Source organism: Amphiura filiformis, unplaced genomic scaffold (genome assembly GCF_039555335.1).
Source record: "Amphiura filiformis unplaced genomic scaffold, Afil_fr2py scaffold_64, whole genome shotgun sequence".
Lineage (NCBI taxonomy): Eukaryota > Metazoa > Echinodermata > Ophiuroidea > Amphilepidida > Amphiuridae > Amphiura > Amphiura filiformis.
The window spans coordinates 468,427-490,104 of record NW_027305528.1 but is presented as its reverse complement, the minus strand read 5'-3'; the positions used below and the strand labels follow the sequence as shown (position 1 = coordinate 490,104).

At 34.9% G+C, this 21,678-nt stretch overlaps 1 protein-coding gene across 1 annotated transcript in view; it reads right to left on the bottom strand.

Moving 5' to 3' along the window:
- The window catches only part of LOC140144571 (progesterone-induced-blocking factor 1-like), a 46,266-nt gene extending 24,746 nt beyond the window's left edge, over positions 1–21,520 (bottom strand). The window contains 2 exon segments of the mRNA XM_072166391.1: positions 1,401–1,643; positions 21,097–21,520. Coding sequence (XP_072022492.1) covers positions 1,401–1,643; positions 21,097–21,423 — 570 coding nt within the window. The 5' untranslated portion in view covers positions 21,424–21,520.
- Between the last annotated feature and the right edge of the window lie 158 nt (positions 21,521–21,678).

The window sequence follows — 21,678 nt, the reverse complement described above, 5'->3', positions numbered from 1 at the left end:
TTTAAAATGCAAAGAAAATTCAAGGTTCTATCACATTATCAGTAATATATTGTTAAATTGTAATTGTATTAATTAGCTAATTTCAGTCCACAACAGGTACATTTTAGTAATTTTTATCAACAACAAAAATAAAAATCGATGTAAAATTGTATGGTATCATGCCTCGATCATACTGCCTCTTGAAAGCTAAAATAAATTAAATATTATAAGGTACAATTACAGAATTGGCAATCGCACCAAATGTAATAGTAAGATTTGCATAATTTGCATAATTACTGAGCTAATTTGCATAAATGCCAATTAATTATGCAAATTAGTGCAGCTAGCTAATTAATTAGGCATATATTATCCGGAAGTCATCAGGAACACTTTGACCAAGTTTGAAGCCAATACAAAGAAATTTAAAATGTGTGTATTATGAAAAAGGTATGTCCAATTAGCTTCAAATAAAAGGCATGTTCATCAATTCATCTATTTAAAACATGAATAGAGCTAAGGACCGTCGATGTTAGGATTTAAAAAAATCGATATATTGGTCACTCATTATCGATAATAATCGATAAATCGATTTTCCTCCCAATTTTAGTGACCTGAAAATTCAAGTCACTAAGCTTCTAAAATTTGAATTAGGCATATGGAAATGTATTAGAATCTTTTAATAGTGGTGAGGTAAAATAACACTTATTGATTCTAGAAGTTTTACATTTCAAAACACGCCTGTACTGACATAATTGCGTAGTTAACACACTGCTTACGCCCGATTTTTGGATTTTTTTTTCATTATCGGCAACTCCGATATATCGATTTTCTTCCGAAAGTGATATCGGCGATATTGATATTATTGGATAGCCGATTTTTTGATTATTATCGATTCATCGACGGTCCTTAAATAGAGCACTTCCACAAAGAGGCCAGTGGCTTGGTTCACATGCCAGTGAAAATCATTGCGTGCTTATTGATTTGCTACCCTGGGGGCCTGTTAGCAAGACTGCCCTGCTATTTGTCATTAATTGAAGTCTTTAAAAGTCTCACAAATGTGGACCATTAATTGTAACGTTAACTAAACAATAAGTAATAACATGAGTATTTTTTTATAATCATTTTACAATAATTCAATTTAGATGCGTAAAAATTGATGAGGGCTGGTAGTATCAGACCTACATATATGTAAGGGCTAGAATTGCCCTTGAAAACTTTGGCTATACAGGCCTACATTATGTATTACAGGCCTTGAAATGGGCACAGAGGCCATTTTATGCTTATACTGAAGAATGCTAAAATTTGAAATTGAGGGACACCGATGCCAAGACTAAGGGCATTATAGGCCATGACTGCTATATAACAGATTGTATCTACTACCCATTCTACTACAGATTGTATCTACTACCCATTTGTCTTACCGCTACAAGATCATGCAATGACAGCTCCTCCTCATTCTGCGCTTTGAGTTCTGCATACTGTTCATCAGTGAGTTCTACATCTTTGATAGCATTGCGTGAATCTATCCCCTGCCTCTGTAGCTGAAGGTTCCTGGCTTCCAACTGCTTCTGACGTTTGATGATTCCATCAAGTTCTGTCTGAAGATGTTGCTGACGCCGCTTGGACTCATCTTGGTGCATCGTTAATTGTGCTTGTAACTTAGCCTGAAAAAATTGAAGGTACATTTGTAAGTACAATACTGCAAGTTCAGAAGTCAACACTGTCGATCTTGTCGGCTGATCATATCAAAAATGTTGCCAAATTACTTTTAAACTAAGATACAGTTGAATTATCAAATAACTGATGGGATATCTCCAAGGGTCTTGAAAGAATGCTTTCATGAAATTGTTTTTTCCTTTCTGTCACATTTTTAACTTATCTTTGAGTTCTGGTATTATATGCCTGAGGCCTGGTTAAAATGTTGTTCCTGTAAACTTATAAAAAAATCTGACAGGCAACTTGCTGAAAATTACATTATTGTGTATGTGGAAAAGTGATGGAGAGAGCTATTTTTGATCAAGTGTTTCCCGCAATAATTACTATCTGCAACACGGTTTTATCAAGGGTCGCTCCACTTTGAGTGACACAGCTTTTATCTGTTTATTAAGTCTGGACAATGCTGGGCAAGTTGACATGATTTATCTTGACTTCTCAAAAGCTTTTGACAGTGTTTGTCATAACTTTGCTTCACATATATGGTCATTTTCACGGTAAAGGGTGTAACTTTGGATTTTTAACATTTTAATCCGTAGTGTTCTAATAAAGCCACAGAATTCCATGATTTTTGGCCACATAAGTCATCTAGTTAGCAGCTACCTTGGGTAGCATAATCATCTTTGGGAGTTACTGCTCAGTTTTAGCAGGCTTAAATGTACTTAATATTGCCATTTTGAAAAACTATAAAAAACAGTAACATTTTTGTAAAACCCTGTGTTTTCTTCAGTTAGTTCATGGATAATTTTTCTTATCCTGAAAGTAGGCCTACAGTCATATGTTCAGTAAACACTGCCACATTAGATTTAATTGTGAACAGCCCTGTATTTTTTGAGAACCGGACTTCGATATTTGTCGCTTCGAGGCTTCATTTTCCGTTAACAATTGTTAACAAACTTTGTGGGTGTAGCTTTGGTTCATAATTCTTGGTTATTTCTTCACTTCTTCTTGATTCATAACAGTTGTTATCTTAACTTGAAATGGGTAACAAAAATTAGTCGATTTGCAAGCTTTTAAAATTTTTATAAAATCTTGACTTCAAAGAGCCGTTTTTCCGTTAACTTTTTGAAGCCTCCGAAACAAACTGTTCAGCAAGCTTGTGCAAATATAAATAAAAGAGCTCATCCAATCTATTTATCAAAATGTAGCAAAGTAGATCCTCAAGTCACATGTTTTTAAATCGTGGAGATATATATCACCGTTTGAAAATGGGACCCAATACAAACTTTCCGTTAACAATTGAAGCCTCAGAAACAAATGAAGCCTCCGAAACAACAATAAGATTAATTATCATCTATGCATATCTAAATTGGTGTGTTTCATACTGATATCTGCATTGTAATTATTACTTGATATGTGCAGAATGTCATTATGGTTAATGTTTGAAAAATATACTGATATCCAAAAAAGCCTGTTTCGGAGGCTTCACATGCAAAAAACACCATACTTAACAAATGGGTGAAAAAATTAACATGTGATAAATCTACAATATCTGCCGCATAGAATCATTGATTCAATATACACAAGAAAATAACAGCTTAGATGATCCCAACACTGTTGTTTTCAAAAAACTACTTCTGCAATGTTTAACAATTGTTAACATGAAGCCTCCGAAACAAAAAAATGACTTGCTGTGATAATTTAATTTTGTCACAACTGAAATTCAATACTTAGAAGCAAAGCATGAAAATTGGTAATTGTGATATTTTTACCTATTTTTTATGTCAACTTGTAGTGGTTAGCCAAATATTTTACTTTTATGATCACCTGTGTTGTTAACTGAAGCCTCCGAAACACAAATTGCTTGAATTGCCAATTCTAAAAAATAACTCCAATTTCTGTGAAACTTGGCTGGGAGGTTCCTTTCATCAAGTAGTATTTGTACATGAAGTTAGACATTCAAATTATTTTAGGAACCCAATTAAAACTTAAAAAATATGTTTAAGGTTTGGAAATTTCCATTGTAAATGACACTTGATGTTAAAAATTTTCAAAACTGCAATTACAAACATAGCAAAACATGGTATAAAATTTAACTTATATCTGTTGACTTACTTTGGAATGGGATTTCACATGTATTGCAGCTTTCATGTCATAATTTTCTGAGGTTATGTAAAATACATTTTTTCTTACATTTTAACCAAAATGTTATGGAAATGTCAATTTTTTATTAGAAATCAAAAGGTTTAAGCCTTGAAACATTATTTTACTGGAATTTAAGTTGCTTCTATGCATGATTTCAGTAAACAGAAACATATTTAAGTGGTTTGAAATTTTGACCCAAAAAATCAAAAGTTACACCCTTTACTGTGAAAATGACTATATGTGATCATCCACATCGAAACGCTCGTAAAGTCGGCTCCTGGTCAATTTTGTTTTCTTCTGTGTTTAGAAAATTGCTTTAGAATGATATATCATTTGACTTCAAACGATATCCGGAAGCGGAGTTATGGACAAAGACTAGAGCTATTTACTAACTCTATACATAAGTATAAGCTTATTATCCTCTTCAATAATAGGATTAAAGATTGGTGTTTGACTGACACTAAAATGAGAAACATGTAGGAGAAACATTAGGTACCGTACATATGAATACAACCTTAATGCACATTTTGCACTGTAACTCAAAATACAATTTGCCAACTTTACGAGTGGTTTATGATGGACGGTCACATATTTGGTTTTCATTCTGACCTCCTCAATTGGTTTCGAGCTTATTTAACAGGGTGGAAGCAGAGGGTTGTTATTGATGGGGTTAATTCCGACTGGCTTCCTGTTGTTTCAGGGGTGCCCCAAGGTTCAATATTGGGGCCTCTGCTTTTTCTTTTGTAAATTAACGACATGCCCAGTGTTGCCCAGAATTCTTCTTTAGCTTGCCTTTGTTTGCAGATGACTCTAAATGATATAAAAACATCTCTGATGTCTCTGATTGTCACATGCTCCAAAGTGATTGATGCATTATTTAATTGGAGAAAAACTTAGGGATCTCCATTTTCACCCCTCTAAATGCCAGATCATATCAATCGCCAGACGTAGGAATGCAATTCATCATGATTATAAAATGAATGGTGCCATTCTAGACCGTGTTAGTTCCATCAAAGATCTTAATTGGTCTTGATTTTTCCTCAACTTTCACTTGGGATGATTATATTAACAGGGTTGTTAAAAACTGTAACAAAAAACTTGGTATGAAAATAAAATGCACCACTGTATCCAGGACTTTGTACTCGGCCTTGGTTCGTAGTGATTTGGAATATTGCAGCCCCCTCTGGAGTGGTAGCTCAAAGCGCAACATCCAAAAAGTTGAGGGGGTCCAGAGAAGGGCAACTAGATTCATTTTAGATTATCCTGAGGCTGAGTACAAAGAAAAGTCAACAGAACTAACTCTTCTTCCATTAAGTTTTAGAAGATATATACATGTCAATCTCAATATATTTTTCAAGTGCAATCTGGGATTATATGACTACAATCTAGATGAGTAGTTTTAAATGGTATTAACAAAGACCGTCCCACCACCAGACTTTGCTCTAATCCTTTGTTGCTGGTAAATCAGCTTTCTAAAACTGAGTGCCACAAGATGGGCTTTTTCAGTGTATGGTGCCCAATTGAAACCAGCTCCCTAGTATTATTAGTAGGGCTCAACCAATATGGCATAATTTGTCTACCGATCTGATATCCGATATCGATGTTGTAATATCGGCCGATATCCGATAACGATCTGATGTCTGTAAAAAAATCAAAAAAAAAAAAAAATCAAAAATTTTTTTTAATTTTTTTTAAAGTCTTTTCAAAGTTTTTGGCAACTTTGGAGAACCACTGGATCTATTCTGAAGTGCTAGGATCATTCACAGTTAATTTGGAAAAAAAATACCAAAAAATTACAGTTTGTTATTCTTAAATATATATGCAAACCATTAACTAATGTTTACCTGTTCATGTATCACATATTATATGCATTGAGCCGTAAAGTCGGCAAATTGTATTCTGCGTTACAGTGCAGTGTGAGAAATTCGCAACCAAGTGAGAGAATCCTTTTGGATTCTCGCCATATAACTTTGTATGATAAATTGAAATATTTACAAGAATCCATTTAGATTCTTGCAATTTTGTTGACGAGAATCTTTGCGAGAATGGATTCTCACCGAATTTCTGACCCTGCAGTGTAAAATGTGTGTGAAGGTCGTATTCACTGTACCATACCACAATTCGGTGCGACAAGTATCTCATCAAACACTGTTTAAACCAATCAATAATCCTATTGCTTTTAAAAGAGGATAATATAAGCTTCTACCTATTTCTATAGAATCCTTAAATAGTTCTTGTTTGCTTTGGCTAAATCCTGTTCAAGTGGTGGATAACAAAGCATTGTATTTTTTCTCTAGGTAGATGTATAACCAACAATTAACAATGAGAGGACATTATTGAACCTTGTTGACTTGGGGATGATTTGAAATGACCGCCAATTATGACTGTTTTATATTTATTACCAGAAATGAGGAAAAAGAGACACATGTAGAACCGAAAAAAGGTACAATTTTGTTGAAGGAACAGAGTTCAACAAACCATAACCCCACTTCTGGATATCGTTTGAAGTCAAATGATATACCATTTTAAAGCTTATGATATATATTTTCTAAACACGAAATAAAACAAAATTGACCGGGGTCCGACTTTACGGCTGATTTGAGGTATCCAGTCACATACATATGTGCTACATGAAGAGGTAAATTTATTGGTTTGGTTTGCATATTAAGGTTAGCCGAGAGTTTTTCATGCGCTTGATTTCAGAGGGGCGTAAGTTCATAACAGAAACAGCCATGCAGAAAATGAACAAGCGCATCGGGACGTGAGGCCTACTTACAATATCGATCCACGGTCAAGACATGAAAAGGCTATGAAACTTGGCTTAGCTCGTGCCCGAGACATGAAAAGGCTATGAAACTTGGCTTAGCTCGTGCCCGGAGCTCGGATGCCGGGGGGGGTGGCACAAGCCGTTTTCTGCAATTTTCACAAGGATTTTATCAATTTTAAAATTGATTGGGGGCACTTCGTCAAGCTACGGCCTGGAAAATGTGTTGATTTTGAATTTATAGCCTTGATATCTTTGATAAATCAATGCTGCTATTCCCCTGATTACAATGTGAGGGTAGGCAACAACAACAATATCAAAAAGCAATTATTTGTAAATCGAATTTGGGATGAAAATCAACAAGACAGACTTAGCAGGCCTACAAATTTCTGAAGTATATAAAGTGAAAAACAATCAATCACGATTCACTGCACTCAGCCGAATCAATCAAATAAAACTAAAAAGAAAGGAGCAAGAAAGAATAAAGAAATAGTGAAAAAAAGAGAAAGAAAGAGAGAGAAAGAAAATGAACGAAAACGAAAGAAAGAAAGAAATGAAAAAAAAAAAAAAAAAATGAAAAAAGAAAGGGAGAAAGAAAAGAGGAAAGAAAGGAAGTAAAAATGAGAAAAGAAAAAAAAAAGAAAATTCAGCCACACGGAGACTCGAACCCACAAAAATAGTTCATATTAGGTTCCCAGTCCAACGCTCTATCCACTCGGCCATAGATCAGCTTACGCAATTGACTGTTCTCAAAGCGGATGATATAACTATAATTGGATGCAAATTACATGATTACAATCGCGTCCGCATTATGGCTCTTAGAATAAACACGCATGTCGGCGCTGAAATTTTGAACGAACTGATGGAGGAAAACCTCGTTTTTTTTCAAAACTAGCTTCAATTTGGAGTGAAAATCAAATGGAATAGCAATTGGCAGAATGTTGAGAAATAATGTAGGTATTCAGATGTCTAAATTAACGTCTCGTAATCAAGATATCGATAATTTCACAAACCAGCTTTTTCTCAAGCAAATTCTCCAAAATTTTCCCCCAAAACGGGCTTTTAAAATTTAATCGGTACTGTATTTGGTTCTTCCCCATGGCAACATTATTTCTTTGATCGATTTGTAATACAATAATAAAAAAGAAGAAAACAGTCGCCGGTGTGGATTTATACGGAGCGCACATTTGAAAAAAACCTCATGGAACGTGTTTTTGATCTTGTGAACATGGTGGGTAAAAATGCTTTAAACGAAGGATTTTCAAATTTATTCTAATAATTTGTATATAACACACACAAAAATGTTAAGCTACATCCAATGCACCAACATTTCACTCGCCATGATATTTGATTACTGAGAAAACTCTGTTTTAGAGAACAACTTTATACGCCTTTTATACGGTTTTTATACGCCTCTTTGTGTAACCGTGAAGAGAACAAACTGTAAAAAAAAAATTGTAATTTTTTTCCAATTTTTTTCCAAATTAACTGTGAATGATCCTACTGTCTGTTCAATTATTGGTTTTCCCTCATTTTTGACTGTAACTGCACAACTGTTGTCTGTGCAGTAGTATAGTCCTTGCCCCTACATGTATATTAGAATTATTACATAACTTACTTGTCACCAATGCACTATAATTTTTGAAAAAAATTTAAATGTAATTGAAAAAAATGCAAAACTAGGGTCGATCCTTCATGTAATTATTTCGTGTACAAGCTAATCCTAACTCTAACCCTAACCCTAATCATAATCATAAACCTAATCCTAACCCTAATCCTAACCCTAATTCTAACCCTAAACTAACCCTAACCTTAACCCTAACCCTAATTTCGTGTAAAATTACATGAAGGAATAACCAAAACTGGGCACAAAATTGGCCAGGGGTGTAGTACTTACCACCTTAACCTGCATTTTCCCCTCTAATTCCCTTCTTATATCAGGCGGATTTATCCGCCTGATATACTGTGAAGCTCCTAAATCTTCTTCTTTCTTCTTTAGTAGAACCAAAAATTGCTACTAGTGCCAGACGCTTGAACCAGTTTTGACCAAACTTGGCCACAAGAAGCACTGACCTAAGCTTAATAAAATTTCTACACGGATAGGGGTCAAAGGTCACGTAAAGGTTATTAGGGTCGTTTTGTGCAAATCTTAAAAATGCTACTCCTCCTTAAATAACATGCTATGACCACCAATTATGGTCAGCAAGAACCGCTGGCCCAAGCTTCAAATAAGTTGTACCACAGATTGGGGTCATAGTTCATGTAAGGCTTAATAGGGGTCATTTTGTGAAAATATTTGCATGAAATGTAATGAAGCAGCTGTCTTTAGAGGCAGCAATGTGGTAAGTAACTTGTGCTGGGAGACAGCTTGTCTGCTATTTTGATAACAAGCATATTGTTTCCAAGAAAGTGAAGTAAATATTATTAAAAACAGTATCCTATCCACAGAAAGGACCAAACTGGACGTGTCTAAAATCGCCCAGTGGAATAGCCCATTTTGTGGTTAGTTAAATAATCACAGGAAATTATGGTGTCCCATGATGCATTTATGAAAATACACACTAAGGGTATATGGTAAATGCTATATAGTTGCCTCTGATTGCGCAATAATAGTGAATATTTGTGCGGTGGGGGTTTGGTGGTCAAATGTTATTCCATCCCATGATGCATTTATGAAAATCAATACATGCACACTAAAGGCTACTAGGTAAATGCTATATATAGTTTCTACCAAAATTTGGAAATATGTCCAATTGAGCTAAAACTTAGTACATGTACATGTACAAATAATCATTGATAAGGGATCATGAAACATCAACCGAGGTCAAAGGTCAAATGTTAAAGCTGCTCCGATGGGGCTGTAACTCGGGGAAAACAATCCCTCGCACTTAGGGGTACATGCCACCAAATAGCTTTCCATAGACTTTACGTGCAAAACAGGGGTCACGTTTTAGGCTATAAGTCGAGCTACGTCTTACTTTGAAATATATATTTGATATCATTTTAATCAGAACAAAATTCTGCATAACATATCTGAAAATGACACCATATTTTAGGTCTACTTTTTGAGAAAAATAGCGCTATATAAAAGACCCGATTTTCCCGTGTTTACGCCTGACTGCTAACCGCGTCTTGGCCTCGTGTGTTCATGCGCTCATCATCGTAAACATCACTCAAATTTTCGCGTTTTCTGTTCAAATTAGTAGAGATCACATTCACAAGTTCTAGCAAAACACGATTTGCAACACTAAAATTGTTAATATTGAAAATCAATTTGCACATTTTTATGCAAAGTTGGGACTATAGTCGTGATAAACTTTTACCGGAAACCGCTTCACACGCTGGATTTAGTGGTATGAACCCTTGAAGAGGCTAAAACATCGTTTTTAGGCCTTGAAAATGATTTTGTTATCTTTTTCACTACATTTTGAATTAATTGTAAGAAATTTTGGGTTATTTTCTTTCATACTTTAGACAGGATGCCGATTTCAAGCACAAGCATGATAGCCGACAATTGCCATTTTTCGTCATTTTGATGCACATGAATGCAGAATGGTTGCTGATTTGCTATTTTCATGAAGATATTAATTGATGTTAACAGTAAACGTTCTTTGAACATCTTTTGCAAGTGCATAACTTCAAAATTAAAACATTCTCAGTACCTGCAGAATATTTAAAAAGACAAGAAATGTCAATCAAGTAGGCCTACCCCCCCCCCCTCCATCGTCACTTTTAACCCCGGCGTTTTGTCCAAAAAGCAAATGTAATGAATGGATATTTGAAATTAAATATTAATATAAATTAAACTTTGAATGTTATAACAATTTAAAATACTGGACAGTGGTATAAATAAAGCAAACTAGAAACTTAAATATCTTAAATCTAATATTTTATGTAATTTTATTAAAATTGAAGGCCAAAACTTGAGTTTAAATGACAAAAAATTGGTTAAAAATAGCAATGAAATTGAAAAACTTCTTTGTAATTTAAACACCAATAAACAATGTTTTCAATATTTTGAAACTCTTCTTTATGAATATCAAAAGGTTTCAAACTTCTACCAAAATCGGAACTTTTATTAAATTGGAAATAAAAGTAAGCCTATTCGCGGAACACGCACGTACAGCGAAAAACATGGCGGCGTCCATGCATGCGCTTGTTGATGTCCTTCCTCATTTCTTCGCGTGCATTTTAAATAGATAAAAAAAAAAAAAAAACGCATGGAATTGCTCCTTAAAGGGTACATGCCACCAAATAGCTTTCCATAGACTTTACGTGCAAAACAGGGGTCACGTTTTAGGCTATAAGTCGAGTTACATGTACGTCTTACTTTGAAATATATATTTGATATCATTTTAATCAGAACAAAATTCTGCATAACATATCTGAAAATGACACCATATTTTAGGTCTACTTTTTGAGAAAAATAGCGCTATATAAAAGACCCGATTTTCCCGTGTTTACGTCTGACTGCTAACCGCGTTTTGACCTCGTGTGTTCATGCGCTCATCATCGTAAACATCACTCAAATTTTCGTTTTCTGTTCAAATTAGTAGAGATCACATTCACAAGTTCTAGCAAAACACGATTTGCAACACTAAAATTGTTAATATTGTAAAACCGAATTTGCACATTTTTTATGCAAAGTTGGGACTATAGTCGTGATAAACTTTTACCGAAACCGCTTCACACGCTGGATTTAGTGGTATGAACCCTTGAAGAGGCTAAAACATCGCTTTTAGGCCTTGAAAATGATTTTGTTATCTTTTTCACTACATTTTGAATTAATTGTAAGAAATTTTGGGTTATTTTCTTTCATACTTTAGACAGGATGCCGATTTCAAGCACAAGCATGATAGCCGACAATTGCCATTTTTCGTCATTTTGATGCACATGAATGCAGAATGGTTGCTGATTTGCTATTTTCATGAAGATATTAATTGATGTTAACAGTAAACGTTCTTTGAACATCTTTTGCAAGTGCATAGCTTCAAAATTAAAACATTCTCAGTACCTGCAGAAAAAAAAGACAAGAAATGTCAATCAAGTAGGCCTACCCCCCTCCATCGTCACTTTTAACCCCGGCGTTTTGTCCAAAAAGCAAATGTAATGAATGGATATTTGAAATTAAATATTAATATAAATTAAACTTTGAATGTTATAACAATTTAAAATACTGGACAGTGGTATAAATAAAGCAAACTAGAAACTTAAATATCTTAAATCTAATATTTTATGTAATTTTATTAAAATTGAAGGCCAAAACTTGAGTTTAAATGACAAAAAATTGGTTAAAAATAGCAATGAAATTGAAAAACTTCTTTGTAATTTAAACACCAATAAACAATGTTTTCAATATTTTCAAACTCTTCTTTATGAATATCAAAAGGTTTCAAACTTCTACCAAAATCGGAACTTTTATTAAATTGGAAATAAAAGTAAGCCTATTCATGAAAACGCACGTACAGCTTAAAAAACATGGCGGCGCCCATGCATGCGCTTGTTGATGTCCTTCCTCATTTCTTCGCGTGCATTTTAAATAGATAAAGACGCGCTAAAAACGCATGGAATTGCTCCTTAAAGGGTACATGCCACCAAATAGCTTTCCATAGACTTTACGTGCAAAACAGGGGTCACGTTTTAGGCTATAAGTCGAGTTACGCCTTACTTTGAAATATATATTTGATATCATTTTAATCAGAACAAAATTCTGCATAACATATCTGAAAATGACACCATATTTTAGGTCTACTTTTTGAGAAAAATAGCGCTTATATAAAAAGACCCGATTTTCCGTGTTTACGCTCTGACTGCTAACCGCGCTTTTGACCTCGTGGTGTTCATGCGCTCATCATCGTAAACATCACTCAAATTTTCGCTTTTCTGTTCAAATTAGTAGAGATCACATTCACAAGTTCTAGCAAAACACGATTTGCAACACTAAAATTGTTGATATTGTACCGATTTTGCCCATTTTTTATGCAAAGTTGGGACTATAGTCGTGATAAACTTTTACCGGAAACCGCTTCACACGCGGATTTAGTGGTATGAACCTTGAAGAGGCTAAAACATCGTTTTAGGCCTTGAAAATGATTTTGTTATCTTTTTCACTACATTTTGAATTAATTGTAAGAAATTTTGGGTTATTTTCTTTCATACTTTAGACAGGATGCCGATTTCAAGCACAAGCATGATAGCCGACAATTGCCATTTTTCGTCATTTTGATGCACATGAATGCAGAATGGTTGCTGATTTGCTATTTTCATGAAGATATTAATTGATGTTAACAGTAAACGTTCTTTGAACATCTTTTGCAAGTGCATAACTTCAAAATTAAAACATTCTCAGTACCTGCAGAATATTTAAAAAGACAAGAAATGTCAATCAAGTAGGCCTACCCCCCCCCATACAACGTCACTTTTAAACAGTTTTGTCCAAAAAGCAAATGTAATGAATGGATATTTGAAATTAAATATTAATATAAATTAAACTTTGAATGTTATAACAATTTAAAATACTGGACAGTGGTATAAATAAAGCAAACTAGAAACTTAAATATCTTAAATCTAATTATGTAATTTTATTAAAATTGAAGGCCAAAACTTGAGTTTAAATGACAAAAAAATTGGTTAAAAAATAGCAATGAAATTGAAAAACTTCTTTGTAATTTAAACACCAATAAACAATGTTTTCAATATTTTGAAACTCTTCTTTATGAATATCAAAAGGTTTCTAACTTCTTTTAAAATATTAACTTTTATTAAATTGGAAATAAAAGTAAGCCTATTCGCGGAAAACGCACGTACAGCGAAAAAACATGGCGCGGCGTCCATGCATGCGCTTGTTGATGTCCTTCCTCATTTCTTCGCGTGCATTTTAAATAGATAACGCGCGAAAAACGCATGGAATTGCTCCTTAAAGGGTACATGCCACCAAATAGCTTTCCATAGACTTTACGTGCAAAACAGGGGTCACGTTTTAGGCTATAAGTCGAGTTACGTCTTACTTTGAAATATATATTTGATATCATTTTAATCAGAACAAAATTCTGCATAACATCAATCTGAAAATGACACCATATTTTAGGTCTACTTTTTGAGAAAAATAGCGCTATATAAAAAGACCCGATTTTCCCGTGTTTACGTCTGACTGCTAACCGCGTTTTAGCCTCGTGTGTTCATGCGCTCATCATCGTAAACATCACTCAAATTTTCGCGGTTTCTGTTCAAATTAGTAGAGATCAAATTAACAAGTTCTAGCAAAACACGATTTGCAACACTAAAATTGTTAATATTGTACCGATTTTGCACATTTTTATGCAAAGTTGGGACTATAGTCGTGATAAACTTTTACCAGAAACCGCTTCACACGCGGATTTAGTGGTATGAACCCTTGAAGAGGCTAAAACATCGTTTTTAGGCCTTGAAAATGATTTTGTTATCTTTTTCACTACATTTTGAATTAATTGTAAGAAATTTTGGGTTATTTTTCATACTTTAGACAGGATGCCGATTTCAAGCACAAGCATGATAGCCGACAATTGCCATTTTTCGTCATTTTGATGCACATGAATGCAGAATGGTTGCTGATTTGCTATTTTCATGAAGATATTAATTGATGTTAACAGTAAACGTTCTTTGAACATCTTTTGCAAGTGCATAACTTCAAAATTAAAACATTCTCAGTACCTGCAGAATATTTAAAAAGACAAGAAATGTCAATCAAGTAGGCCTACCCCCCCCCCCTCCATCGTCACTTTTAACCCCGGCGTTTTGTCCAAAAAGCAAATGTAATGAATGGATATTTGAAATTAAATATTAATATAAATTAAACTTTGAATGTTATAACAATTTAAAATACTGGACAGTGGTATAAATAAAGCAAACTAGAAACTTAAATATCTTAAATCTAATTTTTTATGTAATTTTATTAAAATTGAAGGCCAAAACTTGAGTTTAAATGACAAAAAAATTGGTTAAAAAATAGCAATGAAATTGAAAAACTTCTTTGTAATTTAAACACCAATAAACAATGTTTTCAATATTTTGAAACTCTTCTTTATGAATATCAAAAGGTTTCAAACTTCTACCAAAATCGGAACTTTTATTAAATTGGAAATAAAAGTAAGCCTATTCATGCGGAAAACGCACGTACAGCTTAAAAACATGGCGGCGCCCATGCATGCGCTTGTTGATGTCCTTCCTCATTTCTTCGCGTGCATTTTAACTAGATAAAGACGCGCGAAAAACGCACGGAATTGCTCCTTAAAGGGTACATGCCACCAAATAGCTTTCCATAGACTTTACGTGCACAATAGGCGTCACGTTTTAGGCTATAAGTCGCGTTACGCCTTACTTTGAAATATATATTTGATATCATTTTAATCAGAACAAAATTCTGCATAACATATCTGAAAATGACACCATATTTTAGGTCTACTTTTTGAGAAAAATAGCGCTATATAAAAAGACCCGATTTTCCCGTGTTTACGCTCTGACTGCTAACCGCGCTTTTGACCTCGTGTGTTCATGCGCTCATCATCGTAAACATCACTCAAATTTTCGCGTTTTCTGTTCAAATTAGTAGAGATCACATTCACAAGTTCTAGCAAAACACGATTTGCAACACTAAAATTGTTAACATTGTACCGAGATTTGCACATTTTTTATGCAAAGTAGGGAAAAAGTCGTGATAAACTGGTAGCCGAAACCGCTTCACACGCGGATTTAGTGGTATGAACCCTTGAAGAGGCTAAAACATCGTTTTTAGGCCTTGAAAATGATTTTGTTATCTTTTTCACTACATTTTGAATTAATTGTAAGAAATTTTGGGTTATTTTCTTTCATACTTTAGACAGGATGCCGATTTCAAGCACAAGCATGATAGCCGACAATTGCCATTTTTCGTCATTTTGATGCACATGAATGCAGAATGGTTGCTGATTTGCTATTTTCATGAAGATATTAATTGATGTTAACAGTAAACGTTCTTTGAACATCTTTTGCAAGTGCATAACTTCAAAATTAAAACATTCTCAGTACCTGCAGAATATTTAAAAAGACAAGAAATGTCAATCAAGTAGGCCTACCCCCCCATCGTCACTTTTAACCCCTGCGTTTTGTCCAAAAAGCAAATGTAATGAATGGATATTTGAAATTAAATATTAATATAAATTAAACTTTGAATGTTATAACAATTTAAAATACTGGACAGTGGTATAAATAAAGCAAACTAGAAACTTAAATATCTTAAATCTAAGATTTTATGTAATTTTATTAAAATTGAAGGCCAAAACTTGAGTTTAAATGACAAAAAAATTGGTTAAAAAATAGCAATGAAATTGAAAAACTTCTTTGTAATTTAAACACCAATAAACAATGTTTTCAATATTTTGAAACTCTTCTTTATGAATATCAAAAGGTTTCAAACTTCTACCAAAATCGGAACTTTTATTAAATTGGAAATAAAAGTAAGCCTATTCATGGAAAACGCATTGTACAGCTTAAAAAACATGGCGGCGCCCATGCATGCGCTTGTTGATGTCCTTCCTCATTTCTTCGCGTGCATTTTAAATAGATAAAGACGCTGAAAAACGCATGGAATTGCTCCTTAAAGGGTACATGCCACCAAATAGCTTTCCATAGACTTTACGTGCAAAACAGGGGTCACGTTTTAGGCTATAAGTCGAGTTACGTCTTACTTTGAAATATATATTTGATATCATTTTAATCAGAACAAAATTCTGCATAACATATCTGAAAATGACACCATATTTTAGGTCTACTTTTTGAGAAAAAATAGCGCTATATAAAAAGACCCGATTTTCCCGTGTTTACGTCTGACTGCTAACCGCGTTTTGACCTCGTGTGTTCATGCGCTCATCATCGTAAACATCACTCAAATTTTCGCGTTTTCTGTTCAAATTAGTAGAGATCACATTCACAAGTTCTAGCAAAACACGATTTGCAACACTAAAATTGTTAATATGGTACCGATCTTGCACATTTTTTATGCAAAGTTGGGACTATAGTCGTGATAAACTTTTACCGGAAACCGCTTCACACGCGGATTTAGTGGTATGAACCCTTAGGGAGTATGAAACGGCAAAGGTCATCTGAGGTCAAAGGTCAGGTCAAACTTAAAAGTTGCTCCGATGAGGCTGTAACTAGACGAAAACAATCCGCGGCATTTGGGGAGTATGAAACTGCAAAGGTCATCAGAGGTCAAAGGTCAGGTCAAATTTAGAGTTGCTCCAATCAGGCTGTAACTTGGGAAAATGATCCCTGACCCTTGGGGTGTATAAAACCACAAAGGTCATCTGAGGTCAAAGGTCAGGTCAAATTTTAAGTTGCTGCGATTGGACTGTAACTCTGGGAAAATGATCCCTGACACTTGAGGAGTATGAAACTGCAAAGGTCATCTGAGGTCAAAGGTCAGGTCAAATTGAAAATTGCTCCGATCGACCTGTAATTCAGGGAAAACAATGCCTGGCACTTCAGGAGTATGAAACTGCAAAGATCATCTGAGGTCAAAGGTCAGGTCAAATTTAAAATTGTTCAGATCAAGCTGTAACTTGCAGAAAATTAGAAAATGATTCCTGACACTTCAGGAGTATGAAACCATAAAGGTCATTCAAGGTCAAAGTTCAGGACAAATTTGGAGTTGTTCTGATCGGGCTGTAACTTGCAGAAAATGATCCCTGACACCTGGGGAGTAAAGGTCATCCAAGGTCACTGGTCAGGAAAGGTCAAATGTTAAAGTAGGCCCGATTGGGCTTAAATGCAAATTATCCTTGAGTTAAGAGAGTATGAGTTGTCAACCTGAGTTTACCCACGGTCAAAGGTCAAATGAGGTAAATCAGAAGTCACCGCCTGATATTTGTGGCTTGTGAGCCACAGTAGCTCTAGTTTTTGGATGTGGTGGTGCGGTCTAAGGGGTGCATAACACCTGTTCACTCCAGCCATAAAAAATGATTTCAAAATGCATTGAATTTGTATGCATTTTGAAATCATTAGAGTATGACATGAGTAGGCCTACAAATTTATTCAAAACACATAGGCCTACAATTTTTTTTAATCAACCATGAATGATCCTAGCATTTAGGTCTAGGTCCAGGGACACTCCAAAGCCGAAAAAATAAATAACTTAAATAACCCAAAAACAGAGTGGGACTATACTCGAGTCAGTACGGTATATTTTTGTAATTCTATGCCAGTGATAACTGTAATAAATAAATAAATTATATAAATAAATAAATAGCTCTCATCCAAATTTTAAAAACATCATCAGAATATGGTACAATTACCGAATAGGGTGCAACTTGCTAGACTTCAGTCCAGTCATCTTTTACGGACTTTACAGAGTTTAGGGTTAAAGTTTATGACAGCATTCAAGCTTTGACTTACTTTTGGCGGACAAAGTGTGAAAAAAGTATTTAGGGGTGAAAACAGTCAAAGCTCTTGATTATTTAAATGTTTCTAGTGGTAAAAAGTCACATATTTTCAGATTTTGGCACTTAAAACCCCTTATTTTTCACTGATTTTGAGAAAAAAATCATTTTTTGGTCCAATTTAGGCCGAAAATGGCCGTTTTGGGGTGACAAAAATTTTGACTTGCTAATTTCCTGTGAGTGTATATGAACATGAAAACTATCAAATAGTGCCTAATTTTCTATGCTAAGTGTGTAACAAGGGTAGGCCTACAATCGTGATATAAAGAAAAGGGCTACTTCTTTATACATATGCAGGGGGGTTGTCTGAGGGGGGTGTGCCCCCCTCAGAAGTGAGAAACTTTTGCAAAATGAAGACCTAATTGAAGCCATTTGGTGGACCATTTTGACATAATTATTGTGTAAAGAGCGGAAATGTTTTAAAATGACCATGACGGCCCATTTCCCAATCGTGGACAAGTTTAAAATATTAAACAATTGTTGTTTTAAACATCAAGTTCAGGGTATCCAACGATTTAAATAGAAAAGGGCAACTTCTACGCAGGGGGGTGTCTGAAGTGAGAAACGCTTTTGCAAAATGAAGACCTAATTGAAGCCATTTGGTGGACCATTTTGACACTATTATTGTGTAAAATTTTAGTTGGATAAAGTTTGGAAATATGTGAGAAAATGAAGGCCCAATCGAAGCCATTCGTGAACCATTATTCACTATTAAGTTATTACCGTACCGTACTTAAAACAATATAAAGTGTACGGGTGTCCAAAACAAAAGCGAAAACGGGGAAATTTTGCAAAATGAAGGTCCACTTTTGCCATTTGGTGCATCATTTATAGGTACACCATGAAATATCATATCTTTAAACCAAAAAAAAAGGGTCCGAACTCAATTTGCAAAATTTTAAGTGTTACACTGGTCCACCATGCTGACACTGTACAGACTTGAGACACGCAATTATGCCTACTTAAGAGCGCATACATATGGATTGATGTCAGCACTGACTTCGTCTTAATCATGTGACGGGCCCTGCATGTAGGCCTATCAGAGCTTTATATCATCGCATGTACTACATATGATTTTCACATGCTTTTGGGCCGAGAACCTGCATTCAAGTAATGCCTAAAATAATCACAGGCGTAGGACTATAACCAACGCCTATTAGGCCTTCGATCGACCCGACTGTGCAGTTTTTTAGGCACGGGCCTACTCAATTGTGCGCATTTTAACCTTTCTCTTCCCTTTTTCTCGCTTTACTCTTCTCTTTTTCTCCTTTTCGTTTTCTCTCCTTTCCCTTTTTCCTACATAATTATTATGTGCACATTGCTCTTCGAAAACACAGTCACACTCACACTCAAGCTTTAGGTACCGTATGCTAGGTGAATTCAAATTTGCCATCTAACTGCATCATTTTATATATCAAACTAAAGCCCTTGAGTAAAGAAAGCCGAAACTGAAAACCTTTTAGTCATAGCACTTTCCGTAGCAAAGTTATATCTTGTCAAAGATTGACTTTCATCAAAAAGATTCTGCTAGCAAATTTCCCCAAAACACCATTTCGGTGGTGTTTCTAGATCTTAGTCTCATGATGATAGCAGCTTTTTTTAATGGAACTGCTATCAAAATCCCTCTAAAATTCCATGTCCAATTGTCTTATCACTCAGCATAAAAATCATATATTTGGGTCAAGTGAAGTATAGAAAACATATTTATGAAGGTTCCCTTGACCAGCCTGTCCAATCTGTTCTTTTAAATTTCTATGTAAATATGTATTGTGTTTGGGCCCCGGTCTAAACGAATTTGGCTGACTAAAGCCAAAGTAACAAATACTCGATCATGAGAGGATGTACCTTCTGCATCAGCGTATTTTTCATAGAATAACACGATCGCGTGACCTGCATGACCGAACCTTGACCTTGCCTAGCAACGACCGTGTGATTGGTCAATTCTCAAAAGTTGTGTTTGCGCCGTAATCGCCGGTATTTGCGTAGTACGCTCGACGCAAGGTGCGTTCCCAAGTTGGCTCTCATGATCGAGAATTTAATATTTTGGCTATAGCAAATGTAGGTATGCCAGGCAAACACATTTGCTAGTCAGCCAAATTCGCCGAAAATGTCAATGCATTTTTACATAGAAATTTAAAACAACTGGCCGCAGAAGGAAACCTACATAAATATGTTTTCTATACTTCACTTGACCCAAATATATGATTTTTTATGGTGATAAGACACTCGCTCATGGAATTTTAGAGGGATTTTGATAGCAGTTCCATTAAAAAAACCTGCTATCATAATGAGACAAAAGATCTAGAAACACCCCCGAAATGCCGTTTTGGGGAATTTTGCTAGCTGAATCTTTTTGACATTGTTTGATGAAAGTCAATCTTTGACAAGATGTATAAACTTTGCTACGGAAAGTGCTATGAAAAAAGGGTTTTCAGTTTTGGCTTTGTTTACTCAAGGGCTTTAATTTGATATATAAAATGATGTAGTTTGATGGCAAATTTGAATTCACCTAGCATACCTAGCAAATGTGTTTTTAGGTTTGCCTCTCATACCTACAACTACAAGCTTTCTTAAAGGGGCATTTCGTGATCCACAGCCTCATCCCCCACTTTTCTCAAAAAAAGTTGAGATTTTTATATCACTGGAAACCTCTGGCTACATAATGTTTATGTACAAAATATTTCTTGCAGATTAATTGTTTTGCAAGATATCGTGAAATTTGAATTTCGCTCTGGTGCACCAGAACGAAATTACAACGCATTGTCTATGGAGCAGTGTAATACACATATCCTGCATAACTCGCAAACGCACAATCGGAATCAACCGAAATTTTGGGAATAGGCTTTTTTCATGGATATGTACTGAAAATGTCATAAAAAGAGGATGCTAGGATCACGAAATACTCCTTTAAATCATGTAAATTGAACTTCTGTCATACCAAAATTCTCAGTTTTAATGAGCGAAAGCTGTCGATCTGGTCAATATTGAAACAGCGTCTCTGTATTGAGTTACATTTTAATGATTCATTCACTTCCAAAATTCAAATTTTCATAATTTTAAATAAAAATAATTTGTATTTAAAAAAAAAATCAATTTTAAGCTTACCTGAAGCAATTGTTTTTGATGCATTGTATCGGCCAATTTTTCCTCCAATTCTTCTACTTTACTCAGGTGCTCTGCCTTAATAGTATCTATAGTAAGGCTTTTCTGGGAAAGCTCAATTTTTAAAACTTGAATGTCATGAAGAAGTTGTTTACGTTCAATCAGCTGTTTTGTCACACGATTTTGTTTTGATCGATTTCCGGGTTTTCTCTTCTTCTCCGCCAGTGCGAGTTCATCTTCGATTGAAATAGACAGATCTGTAGCTAGCGACGTGCTGATATCTTCTGTGTCAAGTTCACTGACAGTACTTGACAAATCACGAGTAGCCATCGTGCTAATTTTGCAGTAAATTTGACTCTAAAATAAATTCAAAACTCCGGTACAAACACAACAACTTTCACACAACCCGCTCTCACAAAATGTCACAAAATATACATAAATGCGCATGCGCAGTGACCTAAAGTTTACCTTTCAAGAACTTTTACGAAGACAAAATATGATTGGACAGTTTTGTGCATTAGCCCTTATCTGCTAACTTTGAACCAATCAAAATAGATTTAACTTACGACTTCAGTTGTGCTAGGG